At 30.6% G+C, this 18,397-nt stretch overlaps 1 protein-coding gene across 1 annotated transcript in view; it reads left to right on the top strand.

Moving 5' to 3' along the window:
• The window catches only part of LOC142332477 (uncharacterized), a 145,418-nt gene extending 133,094 nt beyond the window's left edge, over positions 1-12,324 (top strand). The window contains exons 16-18 of the mRNA XM_075378927.1: positions 2,678-2,820; positions 7,150-7,306; positions 12,186-12,324. Of these exons, the coding sequence (XP_075235042.1) occupies positions 2,678-2,820; positions 7,150-7,306; positions 12,186-12,295 (410 nt within the window). The 3' untranslated portion in view covers positions 12,296-12,324. The remainder of the gene's footprint in view (positions 1-2,677; positions 2,821-7,149; positions 7,307-12,185) is intronic.
• The last annotated feature ends 6,073 nt before the right edge of the window (positions 12,325-18,397 follow it).

Genomic DNA, 18,397 nt, shown 5'->3' with positions numbered 1-18,397 from the left:
TGCCATTATTCATTTCAAATGTTCCTGGTATTTGTGTCACCTTGTACAGTCGTCAGGGTAACAAAGAGAAGTAGGTTGTATATTCCCCACTTCCCACTAAACTATTCATTATTCACACTTAGGAGTTTATTCCTTAATAGGAGTGGGCTCTCTTGAAATGATCATATGTTAATTTATTTGTTAAAAGTTTCATCGTTTGTGTTTAGGGAATTGCCTTAAAATTTAGCATTTATAGATTTAAAATAAATTTATTTCTGTTACATTCAGCTATTTGTTATGCATGAATTCTGATTCTTGTGCCTTACAAGTTACAATAAAATTATAAAGTTATAATTGTAATTATTATATCTACTATTTTAAAAAAGATATTAAAAATCATTATGAATATAAACAGAATATTTTCAAATTAGTCCATATTTCATAAGCTGAATTTTTCCCAGTATTCTAACTTTGTAATCTTGAAACATTTGCCTTAATCTATTTCAAAGAAGGACCATGGTTTCCATTGTACAGTATTAGATGTTTTCATAGTCATCTCATAAACGCTAATGAATAAATAAAAAAGTCCTACATGTAACTCTCAAGGGATAAAAAATTATACATCAAATTAACTACCTAGGTAAAAACCCTTCCAAAAAGATTTAAATGTCTGTTTCTGAATTTTGTTTAAGGAATTTGTTTTATAATATAGCAAAGCACTAATTTTCAAATGGGGGTGTACAGATAAGTGATATTTGCTGGTTATTAAAACTATATAAATAAATAATTTATGAATTAATTAAATAAGTAGTTATATTTAAGTAGTTATTTAAGTTATATTTAGTAATGTTTGTGATTTCATATGTTATGTAAAGAAATGCAATAATTAGTATTAGTGTGTAATAATTATTGTATATTACAAAACCAAATTAGAATCCTAATTAGCAATTGAATGTTTCAGAAGGTTTGAAAATTCCCTATACCGTTTATCAGAATTCCATATTCCGATTTTATCTCAGATATGGTCTTCTATACTGTACTGTAAATACATTTTCTAACTGAAAAGTTCACTGGTACAGCTTTAAATATTTTTTTTTAATAATGATGACATCATAAATCATGAGTCATCATTATACAATTACTGTATTGTAGAGTTTTAGTTTTTCTTTTCTAAATTTGGTCCTTAATTTATTGTGTATGTGTCTGTGGCTTGGCTGTTTCTTTGTACTCAACGGTTATGTATTAAATTTTGTGTAGTTTAATTTACGGTTTAATTATTTCATTTATCCAGTTCCGTATTTAGTGTGATTTTTTACCGGGGAGTTTCTAAACATTTTCAGTTGTTTATAATTACTATTCAGATTTCCTAAATTAAACTGTAATTTTTGTTGTAAGTCGTAGTTTTACATGTTATTCTTTCTGTTAATGTTTTTTATACCTTAAGAATGTGAGGGATTAAACACAAACAATAATCTTGAAATAAATTCTAAAAAGGAGATATATGTAACATATATGACGTATATGTAAAACGTTTGTTGTTTTGGAAGTTTGAATTTAGGCTGAATTGCTGGTGATATTTTTGGGTTTAAAATGAGTGAAGACTGGTTCGATAAGTTCAAGAAAAAAGTTTATTTACATAATTTAAATTAAACTAGAGGTAAATCAGCTAATAGGTATACTAAAATGAGCTCTGTTTTTTATACTGTTAGCTCCTGATAATAATCAAATTCTGTTTTAAGTCATATTCTTTACTTGTACATCGATTGCTTTATGATCATTACAGTTAATTTTTAGAAGTAATTAATTATTAATGAAACAATAGCTTTTTAAGAGGGTTAAAATTAATAATATTTAACCTTCTGAATTATGGAAGATAATCCCTAACCAAAGATTTCTTCTTTGTCCATTGTTTTCACCTGCCCTGTAGAATTAGTCTAAGAATATGTGGTTGTAGGGTCTGAACAAGACTGTAAACTATTCTAAACAGAGACAGTTTCTCTGTGGGTTGATCTTCTCTTTCTTCTATCTTTATCCATTCCTTAAATCTCCACTTTTTCTTCTTTGTGTATCTCGCAGAGTGACCCTTTCTTATGCTAGAACATTTTAGTAACCAGAACGACGGCTACTTTTTTATTACAAATCATTGAAGTAATAATTCTGTTGCTGGGATTATCTGGCGACTTTGTTCCTATTTCCAAGGATTGTAAAAAACCTAAACTAGTTACTGAGATGCCTATCAGGTGAAATCAAGCCTTCTATTCTTGCTAAAAATATAAATCAGATTTTATATCAAACAAGTAGTTTTCTGCAACTTGTCTTGCCAAGCAGAATGCAATTACCAATAATTTTTTTACATTTTTCCTTATTCAACATCTTTGTTTTCTAAGATTCTACTTTATGAAATATTTCAGGTATAATGGAACAATTAGGCTTAAGTCGTGATAAATTAAATTTTCCATTAAGTCAGTATATCTTCCAGCTAACAACTCAAAGTTTTTATTAAATAACTTTCATAAAATAAAATTTGAAAATCCAGTTTATTGGTTTTAAAAGAAAAACCAGTTCCTGTATCTCTTTGATTGATAGAAATACATAATTAATAGGGGCTTCAGCTTCAGACATTTTTTTCTGAACATTATTAAAAAATATATATTGCAGTGGAGTTTTTATTTACTGTGTTTTAAATTTTTTTTTTCAGGTAAATTCAGACAGTTTGATTATGGGTCAAAAGGTAATGAAATTAAGTATAATAGTGCAGAACCTCCAAATTACAATCTTTCTCAAGTAACCGTTCCTATGTGTTTATATTATGGTGATAATGATTATTTGGCTGATCCATTGGTAAGAGATATTTATTGTAAATCATTTTAATTTTTGTCAGTATTTTGTAATTTATAGGTTTGAATTAATTTATGTATTTTATGCTCTCAGCCATATAATAACAAAATTGTATATTAAAAAAGCATAAATTATTTTATGTATATAGTAACAGCTATTAAGATGTTGTTCATCATTCAATATACTTGTCTACAGGTTGTGTGGTACTTAACAATGTTAAATAAAAAAAACATAACATCTTTTAAAACAGTTTTTGAAAAAAAAACATTTCTTTCTTTACACAATTGTAAGTGTACTGTACTAATTATAACTATATAACTGTGTGACAACATAGCAACCTGTTTTAAATTGTTACACTTCAGGTCTGAAGTTTGTCATCAAATTGTAATTATTCCATTCAACTTGCGTTACCATATAGTAATATTGAGCATACATATACGAGTATTTATATCACCAACAAATGTACATTTGCTCCACCAATTAATTGTGCTATTATTAATAGGCTCAGGTGACATTTATAAATTATGTCACAGTGGCATATTCCATTAAATTTATAATACTAAGGTATGCTGCTGAAAAAATAACTAAGAAAACTTCTGTCCTCAGAAGTTTTACCTTCCTAGGTAAGCCATGACTTATTTGTCATCCTTTTTCTCAAAGGGATAAGAGATCTTGTGTATGATTGTACGTACCTGTATATATTTTTTTAATGTCTAGCTGATGATACACCGAAACAGTATAAAGTCATTCCTGTGATAAAATCTTATGTGATATTTTTATTAATTTAATGATAGTCATTAAATTAATAAAATTAATTTAATGTGTTATTTTGTAATTTAACACATCTCCTGATTATGTTTAATAAAAATTGTAAAAAATGTGTAAATCCTTATTTTACGAATTTATAGTAACCATTATTGTAGTAAATTTTTATATAAAATACTTATTAATTCATTTTTATTAAAAATATCTGAATGTGATTGTTATATTACTTACAAAAAAAAAAGTTCTATACAAACGAGTAGCATTTTTATTCACTTCATTAAAATAATATTTGAAATATTACAAATTTTCATATCTCTTTATAGCGAGTTAAAAATTTTCATTCCCTTTTGTTTGTTAATACAAAAATCCACCAAATCTTCTCTATCCAATCCAAGAAAAAAGGGGGAAAAATTGGTATACAATGTATTTTAGTATATTTACTCGATATCTCATGCACCATCATGTGCATGATACCATAACAAAAGTAAAGAAAATAAAAATTTTATCAGTAAAATGAATTTAAAGTTATCCTATTATATATAATTTTTGCAAAGGAAAGGAAATTCTATAAGGATTTAAGAGTAAATAGTGAGATTTACTGAACAGTTAGTTCAGTTGTCATCTATGGAATACTTCTTGTAGAATAAAAGCAAAACTTAACATTTTTTTTTTTTTGTAAAAAAAAAAAAACAGTTAAAATTACAAAAAAATAACAAAAACTTTTGTTTTTCTTATCAAAGAATTGAAATAATTAACTAGTAGAATGTAGTGAAAAGTTAAAAAAAAAAAAATCAGAAATATGCATCTGTAAAATTGTGATGTAAAATAGAATCTTGATTATCTAGGGAAGTGATCTTCAACCTTTTTAGCTCCACAACTCCCAACCACCGGGTTGGTTTAGTGGTGAATGTGTCTTCCCAAATCAGCTGATTTGGAAGTCGAGAGTTCCAGCGTTCAAGTCCTATTAAAGTCAATTATTTTTGTACGGATTTGAATACTAGATCATGAATACCGGTGTTCATTGGTGGTTGGGTTTTAATTAACCACACGTCTCAGGAATGGCCGAACCAAGACTGTACAAGACTTCATTTACACTCATACATATCATCCTCATTCATCCTCTGAGATAATATCTGAATGGTAATTACCGGAGGCTAAACAGGAGAATAGAAAAAAAAGAAGTTCCACGACCCCCAAAAAGTAAAAAAAAATATATAATAAATATTTACTCCTCCAACTTTATATTAACTCCCCCAATCCCAACCCAGTGAAACCTAGTTATAACTATTTAGCTGCATTGATAGTGACAGGTGTGACATGCATGTGTGAAGTGTACAAACGTGAGCAATTTACACGGTATACAGCAGTTTTGCTGGTCGTGCAACAGGACATTGTCTTTTAATGGTTTTATGATGGTACTAAAAACTAAAACATAGATTGGACAAAATATATTCCAGTATGTAGTGATGGTGCAAAGGAAATAACAGGAAAGAATAGCGGATTACTGAACAAAATTAAAAGATCATCTTATACCAAGGATGGAATGGACGCAGTGCTACCTTCACAGATGTGCTCTTGCCACAAAATATATACTGGAAATCTCAATTAAATTCTTTGTAAAGCTGTAGAAAAATGGTTAATTTTATTAAAATTCAACCATTTCAAAATAGATTGTACGCTAAACTATGTGATTATAAATGGGTGAAAAGAAAAAATCTCTTCTTTTCCTTTACAAAAGTCAGATGTTTATTGCAGGGAAAAGTATTAACCTGATAATTGGAATTACAAGATGAATTAATAATATTATTCCAAGATAAACAAATGCCATACTCAATGTTTTTACAGAATAATGAGTATGTTTTGCTGTTGGCTTACTCAGCTGATGTGTTTTCAAATTTAAATGACTTGAATTTGAATATACAAGGACACGATAAAAACATTTTATTAATGACAGGCAAAGTTCTGCCTTCATTAAGAAATGTGATATCTGGATTAATCGCTTTCAAAGCAAAAATTTTGATGTCTCCACTCACTTTTGATTATATTGAAAAAAATTTGTATGAAGAAGATTCTCCACAGTTTGGACAGCATGAAGATGCGTTTGCGTGAGCTAAAAATTCGATTGGTGGTTTATTTCCTGGAAGATAAAAACTATTTCTCGAAGAGATGGATTCTGAATCCATTTAGTGAAAACATTGTTACAGCTGCTAAGTTACTGTTTAAGATTCACAACCAGCTCATTGAAATGTCTGCCGATAAAATGTTACAACTACATTTCACATCTTAAGATTTAATTTTGGCTTGCTCGTCAAAGTGAATATGGAAATTTAGTCACAGAAACAATGAAAATATTAATCCCTTTTGCCACATCTTACCTCTGTGAAAAGGGTTTTAGTCTATGGTTGCGCTAAAAACTAAATATAGGAATCTTCTTTTATCACTTGAAAACAATTTGCTTTGTGTATTTCTAACACAGATCTTCGTATGGAGAAACTTTTAAATGAAAAACAAATGCAACCGTGTCATTAATTTATTTTCTTTAGATGTGTACTTATAAATGTGAGCAAAATGTTTATAAAAATTTATTTTTTTCTCATAAAATTTCATTATTGTTTGTGTAAAGTTGTAGGCTAATTTCATGATCCCTTATTCATATCACCATGACCACCACGGGAGTTGAGATCCCTAGGTTAAGAAACACTGATCTAGGATAATGAGAATCAACACTCTCATATAACAAAAATCTAAATTGAAAGTAAATAGTAATAAACAATATTAGGAATGGAATTGTAGGGTGAATAAATAAAAAGACTTTTAGTTTTCAGTTTTCAATTTTTTATAACAGATAAATTACAAGTAAATGATACTAAAATTACGCAAAATCTTTTATGTACGTAAAAAAAAAACAGCAACACTTGTGTTATTACCTTTTCTTCATTTAATTAAATATCATTTGAAATAAAATTATCAAATGTACATTATGAAATCTATTAATCTAGCTTCCATTAATTACATTTCCAGTACCCATGCATTACTAATTATGTAACAGTCTCAGATGCAACAATCAGAAAATGTAAAAATTAAAGAAGAATGGCTGAGTCCATTGGAATAGGTGTGTGAGAATTTTAAATCAGAATCATTGTTTAGAAAATACTGTAAACTATCTACAGTGTAATAACAAAAAGTGTTTTTATATAATAATTAATGAATAATTTTTGGTAAAGCAATCCTAGCAGTAGAACATATTAAAATTTTTATTAAAATACATATTAAAACACACCTTACTCCTTTTCAAATCTTTTGTATCTACTAATGATTACTTGAATAGCCAAAGGACTAAAAGGAGACTGATGTTTTCTTCTTAATTTTTAATGCTATTTAAATGTTTAAACATTCATCTAATTAAATGAAAGTTTTTTAATACTATTGTGAGGTTGCATTATATATTTTAAGCTTTTGGTGGTGTTTAGTTTGATTGAGTTCATAAAAAGTTAATATAAAATATTTTTATCAAGTATTAATCATTTTAGGTCGAGTATTAAACAAATTTAAACTTTTTTTTAACAGGATGTTAAAAGATTGGCTCAACTTCTTCCAAATTTATTTGGCATATTTAGAGTGAATTTCCATCTTTTTAATCATTTGGATTTTCTTTGGAGTAAAGATGTAAATTTTTATGTTAATGATAAAGTGTTAGCGATAATTAATGAAACAGAAGTACATGGTAAGTATTAAAACAATTATTTATTTTTTTATTCAAACAATGACTGTCTTCTGTTTACAATATATCAATATTATTTATAGATAGTACATTCCAAGAACTACCACAGATACCACGTTACCTGAAATCATATATCATGTCAAATCCTACTTTTTATGTATTATAATGGATCTTACAATAAGGCTGAAACAGTCAATTCTTAAAATTATATTATAATATGCATAGAGGTAAACTTTAGATTAACATTTTTTAAACGCAATTTATTTATTACCTTCAAGTAGTCATCATTCCTCATAATGATCCATTAGGGCTACTTCATTTATGAATAGGAGTACAGAATAATTTTATTGTATAGACTGTTTAATATTTAATAAATTAGGGTCTACGAGGTGCGACAATAAAGTAATGAGACTGATGTGAAAAAAATGTTGCTTACTGTTTTAGTCATGTTTAGTATTGTCTCCTTCAAAGTAGTTCCCCCTCTGATTGCACACACTTATTCCAGTGCTTCTGCCATTGATGGTAACATTTCTGGAACTCGATGGTAACATTTCTGGAACTCATCTTCTGTAATATCTTCCAAGACCCTCATCACAGCTTTTTGGACATCTTGTGTTGTTTGAAAATGGTGTCCCTTGACAGCCATTTTGACTCTTGGAAATAGAAAAAAGTCGCACAGAGCGATATCTGGTGAATAAGGTGGCTGTGGTAGTATTGAAATTTGTTTTGAGGTTAAAAATTGCTGTACTGACAGAGCAGTATGGGATGGCGTATTATCGTGATGCAGAATCCAATTATCAGCAATTTGGCACGGACACGAAGAACTCGTTAACGAAGTCTTTCTAAAATTTCTTTGTAGAAATATTGGTTAACTGTTTGTCCAGGAGGCACCCACTCTTTATGAACAATTCCCTTGGAATCGAAGAAGCACACAAGCATGCATTTCACTTTTGACTTTGACATGCGAGCTTCTTTTGGTCTGGGTGATCCCTTTGGTCACCATTGCGAACTTTGGCGTTTTGTCTCTGGATCGTATTGAAAAAACCAACTTTCATCACCAGTGATAACACGGCTCAACAAATCTTGATTGATTTCCGTTTGCTGTAACAGATCGGCTGCCACATTTTTCCATGTTTCTCACTGTTGTGAGATTTTTGGGGACCATTTTTGCACAAATCTTTCTCATACCAAGATCTTCAGTTAATATTAGACGAACCGTTTCTCAATCGATGTTGAGTTCTTCTGCAATCATTTTCACGGATAATCTTCGATCAGATCGTATGATTTCACGCATCCTGGTCAAGTTGACATCTGTCCGTGAGGTTGATGGTCGTCCACTGCGGTCAACATTTGTTCTGCCTTCACTAAAAATTTTATGCCACTGAAAAACTTGAGCTCTTGACATAATCTCCTCTCCAAAAGCCTTCTGAAGCTTACCATAAGTTGTCGTCGCGTTTTCACTCGATTTAACGCAAAAAGAAATGGCATACCGTCGCGCAATATTTTGCGGTTTCATTTCTGTGACGAGAGACACAAACAGGTGTTCACTTATTACAGCACAACTCACAACTGAGCAGTTGCATCAATGTGCCGCTTGGACTAGAAGTAGCTTATAGACCAAGGTCAAAGATGATGTGCCTACGCAAGCTGCAGGGTTGCCACATCCTGCAAAGAAAAATCAGTCTCGTTACTTTATTGTCGCACCTCGTACTGTACTTCATATTTTGCATTTTGAAAAATTTTTAAATGTTTTTTTAACGGTAATTAAAATCTAATTTTAGCTTTATGCTCATATTATTATTATTATCTTTTATGACTGCATAGGATCACTAAAGTCAATCTCTTATCCAAGTCTCTTTGATGGGACTGTTTAGGGCTTGCAGTCCTCCTAATATTTTTTCATACGTTTCAATCTTTGTGCCCTTTCTTGTGTTGAAAATGTTTGCGTTGTGAGTTTTTTCTTATGAGTTGGAAATGAGTGATTTTGTTCTTGATTTTCTTGTTCAATTTTACTTTATCTGCAGTGGCGTCTTCTGGTGTAACGGCCATTTCATCTGCATCCTGTCTTGATGTTTTTCGAGTCGAGATTGTACTATACTAGCTGTTTCAGAAGTCTTGAATCTTGCATCCTCATGATATGTTCAAAGAAACTTAGTCTCCTCTTACGCATGGTATTGATTGTTCCTAATTCTTTGTACATGACTGTTGGGCACAATCCACCACTGCCCGCCTTTCTAGTACCTTTTATTGGTGTACGTTCTTCTAATTCTTGTTTAATTTTCTGGAGTCTGTCTGTCTTTGAGTGTTCGTTTAGGCAGAAGAGTGTTTCTGGTGCATAAATGGCTTCTGGTTTTATAATTGTGTTGTAGCGTCTTATTTTTGCGTTTATTGATGGGCACTTTTTTATTGTAAGTGTACCTTCACTGTTTTGATTATATTTTGTTACAGACAGTTATTGAAAGAAAATAACTAGGATAACCAAGATCTCTTAACCAAATAAATTGTTATTTTCCTAGTTTTTCTTCTCATTAATGCATTTCACAGGTTTTGGTTATTTCTTCAGTACTTCCAGTCATTTTGTATTTCGTTCTATTTTTTTTTTTTTTTAAGCAATGGTATTTTTCACTGAATCCTATACGTGTTAGTAGTTAGTGTAACACTGTTGGTAGTTGTTTCCAGTATATAAGCTGTAGAAGATGGAACCACCATACAGGTGTACAAAAAAGAATATTGGGTACTAAATCTATTTAATATAGTGATATTAAGAGAAGTTAAGACTAACTTTGACATACAGTAATGGATCATAAATAAAATAAAAGAGTAATTCTTACATTTTTGCTCTACATGTGTTCAATGCAACACATAGCCAACCGATAGGAGAGGTTGTTTTATACTTAAACCAGAATGTCTGGAGTAATGGAAGTAATAGCTGCTTTGATCCTGTGCCTCAAATCGAGTAGATCAGTAAGTAGCAGAGACACATACATAAGATCCTTTATAAAAGCCTAAAGGATAATATCATCACATGGTATCGGTTGAACTTGGAGGCTGCTCCAAACAAGCTCTGTCATCAGGCCCGTGCAGACTGATCCAACGGTCGGGGAAAACTGTCATTCAACTGAGGTTGGTAGTGAGGAGTTATGCTAATTAGGAAGTGTGTCATCATCTTGTTGCAAATAAAATTCTCTGGTCCATTTTCCAGTTGAGGGAAGACGCATGTACTGTACGCAGCTTATCTAAATAAGCAACTCCTTTTATACAGCGAAAAAGAACTTTCAGCACTCTTTCTTCAGATTCCCTTTGAGATCGTGTATTCTTCATTTATGCAGTCATCCACTTGTTTCAAATTGATTATTATTCTATCAAAAAATGGCATTGTCATGTGGAGAATCATGTTTAAACTTTCTGTGTTAAATTGTAACTAAAAGATTCATAATTAGGAAACTGCAGAAGACTTTAGTTCAGGAGTCATCTTTGCTAATGGTGCTGTCAAGCAGAAAGATCTATCTGTGTAACTGAAACCTATTCTTTTTGCTTCTTGATTGTAGCTTTAAATCGGCACTGAATACTTCAACTGAGAGATATAACAAATTAAAACCCCAATATCTTTTTGAACGCCCAGTACATTACTTTACATTTTGTAAAATACATTGCACTCTAAGGATAAGCATGTTTTTGTTTCAGAGACTTATTCTATATGTTTAAAAGTAACATCTATGAAATAAATTTATTTGAAATTTCTCCAGTCTGCAGTTCCCAATATTATTTTTAATATATTAAATCTGTAAGGCTCTTAGAAAGTTGTCCTCAAAGATTAGACTTTCAGTAGCTACAAATTTCAGGGCTACAAACACGTTAAAACTGCATGCGTACTGCTATGGTGTAATTGATGAAGTAAAGAACTAGATCGTGGAAACTTTTACAAAGTTTAGTTTGAGGTTGGTTTCAAAATCCTATTCTGAAACAAGTGAAATAAGTAGATGGATCGTGTTTATTTTAGTAATAAGATTGGAATTCATCCGGATGGCTATTTGACCAACTGAGAAATAGTTAAACATGGTGTAGTGAAAATCTTCATATCTTTCACAAACAGTTAACTGCAAAACTCACGTAAACTGTTGTTTTGCATGTGCAATTCCTTGCTATACGTGCTTGATCAATAATTCAGTCTATTTGTTAAATATAATTATAGATGATGGAATTTGTCATGACTTTATAAGAGGTAAAAAAAAAAGAAAATATTATTTTCAACAAGATGGTGCTACCTTCCACAGGGCTAATGAAATTATATTATGTTGGAAGAATTTTAGCTTTGTTTCAAAAAATTTGTGACTGCCAAGATTTCTAAAACTTACTCTCTAGCAAATATTTTTCCTTTAAGTGAGTATATTTAAAAAAAGTTTAGTTATTTCAGGATAATCCTCATCGTAGATTTGAACTGAAATTATAAAAAGTGGGATTTTAAATATTATTGAAAAAGTTTACTTCTACTGTTAGTGTAGTTTTGTTGACAAATAAAGAACCATAAAACTTATCCTTTCAAAAATTACACAACCTCATTGTTAGATTGCATCCTTTTAAAAACAAATGAACTGGGATGTGAACCAATTATATATATACAACAATAATTATATAAGTTGAACTTACCATATTAATTTCCAATAATCGATTATTACAGGATCCTGCATCTTCATCTACAGTTGATATCAAATTCTATAACTACATTGAAACATGTTTATTTTACAATTCGTCACTTTCTTGAAATTCTTTCTGTTTTCAAAAAATATAATATATGTATTAAACCCTTCATTATTATTATTATTTTCTTATAAATGTGATATTTACTTACTTTAAAAGTTATAATTGTTTATTTTAATTTCAGGAGAAGTACCAAATTTATCATACTCTTTTGATGATTTAAGTGTAGATGAAAACTCAGAAGAAGACCCGGTGTTTAATGATATATCATCTGTACTTAAATATCATCTTTAGCTAACTATGGGAAAGGTTATCTGGATAATGTATTAGATTTTAAAATGTCAGCTGAAAATAGATTAAGACACCTAAGATTAAAAACAGAAAACACACTCAAAAGACAGTTGAAAAGTTTAAAAAATATGTTTGATTTTTCACAGTATTATAGTAATGAATGATGGTTTTAACATGTGAACAGTAATAATTACTAAAAATATAATATAATTACTAAATATATGAAAATTAGTCTGTTGATGGATTAATTAAAAAGGTTGTTGATAAAAAGTTATTTTGTATTATCAGTCAAATTTTTATGATTTATTAGTGCTGTAATAATTGGAAATAAAATATCTGTATTCAGTATTTTCCCCCCCAAGAAATGATAAATAAAAAAAAATCTTATGATAAATAAATAAAATATTTACTTTTAAATTACATTTCATTCTTTGTTTCTTTATTACAAGCCTTTTTTTATTTATAGCGGTTCAACCGCGTCTTCAAATCTTGGAACCATAATGTTCCAAGATTTGAGTGAATGTTCCAAGGAAGTGAATGTAATTCACTTCCTGAAGTCATACAATGGTGAAATTTTATACATTTTATAACATTTATAAAATGGTGAAATACAATGGTGAAATTTTATAAAATTATTCCATTGTAAATTTCATATATATATATATATGAAATTTCATATATATATATATATATATATATATATGAAATTTCATATATACACATACCATATATACATAAATATACACATACAGGTAGCTGTCATAGTTATATATAACAGCTATATATATATAATAGCTAGGGAACATACCCCTAAAGTTAACAAAAAAATATGAATTAGGATTTGTGTTTAGAACTTACAGTATGTATTTTCATTGGGTTCAGTTGGCAACTGTTTTTTTACGTCACACACACACAGCGTAAAAGACAGTTGTGCTAAGGTGGCTGACATAAGTAGTTACAGTGTTGAGGAGCGGTTAGTGACTCAGTGTTTCGGTTCATAAATGAAAACATACAAATCATACAATGAAACTAATTAGTGATATGTTATGGCAATGCTTTAATAAGCCACCACCATGTAAAGCAACAATGTTGGCTTAGGGAAAATATACGTTTCAATTAGATAATGTTCAAGGAGGATGAAAGTTAACATGGTTGGAAAGTGCGCTGCTGTTGCAGTTTCCATTGAACAATTCCCAATGAAATCAACTCATAAACAGTCAGCTGAACTTCCTACACCATGGATGACATACAAGACCATATGAAAAGGACGTGAAAGTTAGGCCATTTCGTTCAATGTTCATCAATGAACTGTTGGATGCAGATGACCAATGAACAACATTGGTCCTTTTCCGTATCTCAGTTTCTGGTTAACATTTAACGCCCTCGCCGGTTACTACAGTAATATTATAATCTGTATATGAAAGCCGATAAAAATTAAACCAATGAACTAGACATTCCCTTTTCTGTATCTCAGGTTGCAGATATCATTTAACGCCCTTGAATGTTACTATGGTAACATTATAATCTGAATAGAAAACCGATAAAAATCGACCCAATGAGCAAGACATTCTCTGTTCCATATGTAATATTACTGTCATAATTTAACGCCTCCTCCGGTTACTTAAGTAACATTATAATCTGAAATGGAAATCCGATCTAAATTAGACCAATGAACAAAACTTCTCCTCTTCCTTATCTCAGATTACAGTTATCATTTAACGCCCTCGCAGATTACTACAGTAACAAAAAGATCTGAATAGGACAGCCGATAAAAAGTAGATTAATGGACAAGGCATTCCCTATTCTGTACCTTAGATTATAGTTGTCATTTAACACCCTCGCATTTTACTACGGTAACATTATTATCTGAATAGGAAAGCCGATAAAAACTAGACCAATGAACAAGACTTGTCCTCTTCCATAAAACTCAGATTACAGTTATTTGTTTAACGACCTTGCAGGTTACTACGGTAACAGAATAATCAGAATTGAAAAGCTAATAAAACTTTATCCAAAGAACACGTTGAAGATCAACCTCGCTCAGGGCGACCTTCAACTTTAAAATCTGACGAAAAGGTTGAGCGTGTGAGAGTTCTTGTGAGATCAGACCGTCGTTTAACAATAAGGATGATGGGTGAACGGTTAAATTTAAACGCTTTCGCCGTACATCAAATTTTGACAGACGATTTGGACATGCGAAATTGGTGCCGAAAAACCTCACGACAGATCAGAAGGACAATCGAAGGAACGTGTGCGTTTATCTTCTTTAAAGCATTGACATGTCCAAGAATTCTTCAATTGTGTGATCACAAGTGATGAATCCTGGATATTTCATTACGATCCTGAAACAAAGCGAACAATAGCACACTCCGTCATTTCCTCGACTGAAAAAATGTTGAATAAGAAAATCAAAGATTAAAACCGTACCGATTTGCTTTTTTGACAGTAGGTGTATTGTGCATAAAGAATTTGTTCCTCCAGGACAAACTGTCAACCAAGTGTTTTACAAAGGTGTCCTTGAAAGGCTCACAAAAAGAATGATTCGCGTGAGACCAGACATTGCAGACAAGTGGATGCTTCATCATGTCCCGTGCTTCATCACATTGTCCCGTGTCACACGCCCATTTCCATCAGGAAATTTTTGACCTCAAAACTCATTCCTACGGTTCTTCAACTCCCCTATTCACCTGAATTGAGGCATTGTGACTTTTTCCTTTTCCCGAAATTGAAACGTGTCTTAAAAGGACGTCATTTTGGAACTATGGAAACATTCAAAAGACTGTGACCGACCAGTTAAAAGCCCTACCAGTTGAAGCCTTCCAGCACTGCTACCAGGAATGGGAACAACGACTCTGCCAGTGTATAGCTGCCCAAGGGAACTACTTTGAAGGGGATAATGTTGTTTGAAAAAAATAAAAACTTTGGTAAGCAAAAAGTCAGTCTCATTACTTTTTTCATACACCTCATATATACATGAATTGTTTTTCAGTTCACATGAACACCGTATAGATAACGTATTCATTTATAAACAAACAAAACATTTGCAAATCATAATTTGTCTATTGATATTAATATTCTAATATTCTACATAGGAAACAGTCACTTGTTAATCAAATATTGCAAATACATATGATACTAAATAATAAATGCAAACCAAATGCAACACTTTTTTTAATGTACTAAATATATCTCTCCCCAAATAAAAAAAAACTACTAGTTATAATATCAACAACTACTCCAGCATGAACTGTACCAGTCTCTAAAAATACTTACAAATGTGACTGAAATTGTTATGATATAAATTTTAAACATTAAAGTTTTAACTTAAGTTTGATTTGATGTATCGTGTAACTAATTAATAATAAAACATAATTTTAATTGCACTGACTATTTTGGACGAAAACATAGGAAACCTAATTATTATGTTACACAGTCAAAATTCACCTCTATAATTTTTTTTTTTTATAGGAATAAAGTTTTGATAAGAATTTAACCATAATTTTTGCCTTTTGATTGGGTATGTCAAATCAGGCTTTGTGAAATCAGTTTAAATCAACTGACTAGTTTTAATTAGTTTAATAAACCCATCCAACCCAACCCTTTAATATAGTTTAATTAAATTTATTTTTTTTTTTAGTTTATTTTCATTGCAGGAGGAGAAAGCTCTGCCAGGTGCCGCCTGCCCATGACAGTTACAGGCTTTCACCAACCAAAACCCGTCACCTTGAACAGCATGTCCTGGATACTCATCTTTCAGCATTACTCAAGGGCATGCTGTACTCTTGCGAGTCACCTGTGGGTAATCCAAAAAATTCTGAACACATCTACAGCAGTGAGGAACCCTAGGGACCCCCAACTACCTCCCCGGCAGGCTAACCACTCCCCACTTAACCCTGTAACAGTTAAGGCTACTTTCCTTCTTCCATAGATTTCCTCTACAGTATTGATCTGCTCATGTCAACGTTGTCCTTTCAGTTATCTGTGATCTAATGTTCCCAGTGACCATTGAGCATCCCTGTCCCTCTTTCACTCACCTGGAGTATTCAAAAAAGGTGTGCCTGGCCATATCCTGACAGTATGCACACCTGGCTTCATCTCTTCTTCTGTCCTCAGGTAGACATTAAAATCTTCATTGAGTGTCAAGAGATGGACAAGCCAAAATTGACCTCCCCATGCTTCCGACAAAACCACCTTATTACATTTGGGATTACCTCATATGTCCAGCGACTAGACAAGGCCGTATTCCATCTCTTGAGATTTTGCCTATTTTAGTTTAGTTCAACCCAAACGACCAATCTTTTTAATTTAGGTTAAACCAGACTCATCCTGTCCTTTAGTTTATTTTATGTTAGTCGTTTAACCAAACTGACCCAACTCTTTAGTTCAGTTTAACCCAACTCACCCATCTCTGTACACTTTAGTTTAAACCAAAGCTACCCAATCCTTTATTTAGTTTAGTTTAAGCAAAGCCCACCCAACCCTTTAATTTACTTTATTGGTTTAGATTTAGTTTAATATTCAATTAGGCATGAGGGAAAAAATCTAAAAAATTGTTAATATCAAATATCTAATTAATTATTGTGTATTTTTTATCATTTAAAATTATATTAAAATAATTGGACTAATTTATTTATTACTATGAAATGATGATTTATGGGTAGGTTTTCTATTTAATTCTTATATTTTATTACTTGATGATTTCACCATATAACCTTGAAGTTTATCTCTGTGGGTTATGGAATTGGAATTTTGTAGAGTATGAAAAATGCCATGCCTGACCAGGGTTTCAGCCTGGGAGCTCTGGATGAACTCTACCACGGAGGTTGGTAAAATAATTAATGTGGTGGCGCCAAGGTAGCGAACAAAAATTTCTAACACTATAAAAGAGTAATTTTTAAACTATGAAGAGCCACACTTTAGTAATTTAGTACATTTAGTAATCCTCAGTTTTGAATATGAAGCTGTTTCCATATTATATATATATATATATATATATATATATATATATATATATATATATATACCATACTATAAGTGAATGCAGCTTATATAGCATACTCATATTATATGTATTTTATTTTTTTCCATTTAATTATTATTCTCCTTCATTTAGCTATTTTTATTAGTATTGTCAATTATTAACTGCCCCATACCCAAGTAGACTTGTTCAGTTAAATCATATTTTTAAATAATCTATTCATTAATACCAGTGAAGACTTTCTGTAGCTAAAGCAAGTTAAACAAAAATAATTATACTACTCAAAACACAATTATCTTCTCATATATATATATACATACATAAATAATAAATATTTTTGCATTTTCAAAATGTTGTAAAAATATTTCTCCAAGAAATAGTTGTAGACCTTGTTGTTTTTACATTTTGTACTTGAAGTAATTATGTATTTGATGAATAACATAATAAAATATGGTAATATTTTAAAAAGTATTAATTAAAACAATTTACTTTCAAAATATTGAATTTATTCTTGGAAAATATCCTTTATGAACTAATTAGCAGTACCTTCTTGAGTGGCGTTACTGATATGATGTTAGTAATGGATAACTTAAAAAGGTTAAGAGATCTCTTAACAAAGTAGTTAAATTATATATTTAAACTATGTTATATTTGTTCATTAAATATATTGTTTTTGCTACATAAAAACAGAACAAAATAAAAAAATAATACCTAATGACCAGAAAAACATAATTCACAAACATCAAACTTGCTAATATGTAAGAAAGAAGATGTGTATTGGTTCAAAACAAATAATAAATAGGCTAGGAACTGTATTAAATATTCATAAAACATATTGACAAACAAAAGTAGCTAAAAATAATTAAACTGCAATGACTGCAATAAATAATAAATTTATAGGCAGAAATAATATTTATGGATAAAACATTGCCAAATTACAAAAATTAACTTTTTTCATCAGCTTGTGGAAAAAGATCATGCAAATTAGCTCTAATTTGACCTGATCAAACTGTCTGATTTGAATAAACCACTATCTCAAATGAAACAGGTTAAAGTTGTACTGTTTACTATTTGAAATGGAAATTTTGATGAAAATTCATTACACATACAATAAATAGTCTTCTTAA

This window comes from Lycorma delicatula, chromosome 11 (genome assembly GCF_047948215.1).
Source record: "Lycorma delicatula isolate Av1 chromosome 11, ASM4794821v1, whole genome shotgun sequence".
NCBI classification, from domain to species: domain Eukaryota; kingdom Metazoa; phylum Arthropoda; class Insecta; order Hemiptera; family Fulgoridae; genus Lycorma; species Lycorma delicatula.
Note: the sequence above shows the minus strand (reverse complement) of the source record. Positions and strands in the feature narration are given on the sequence as shown.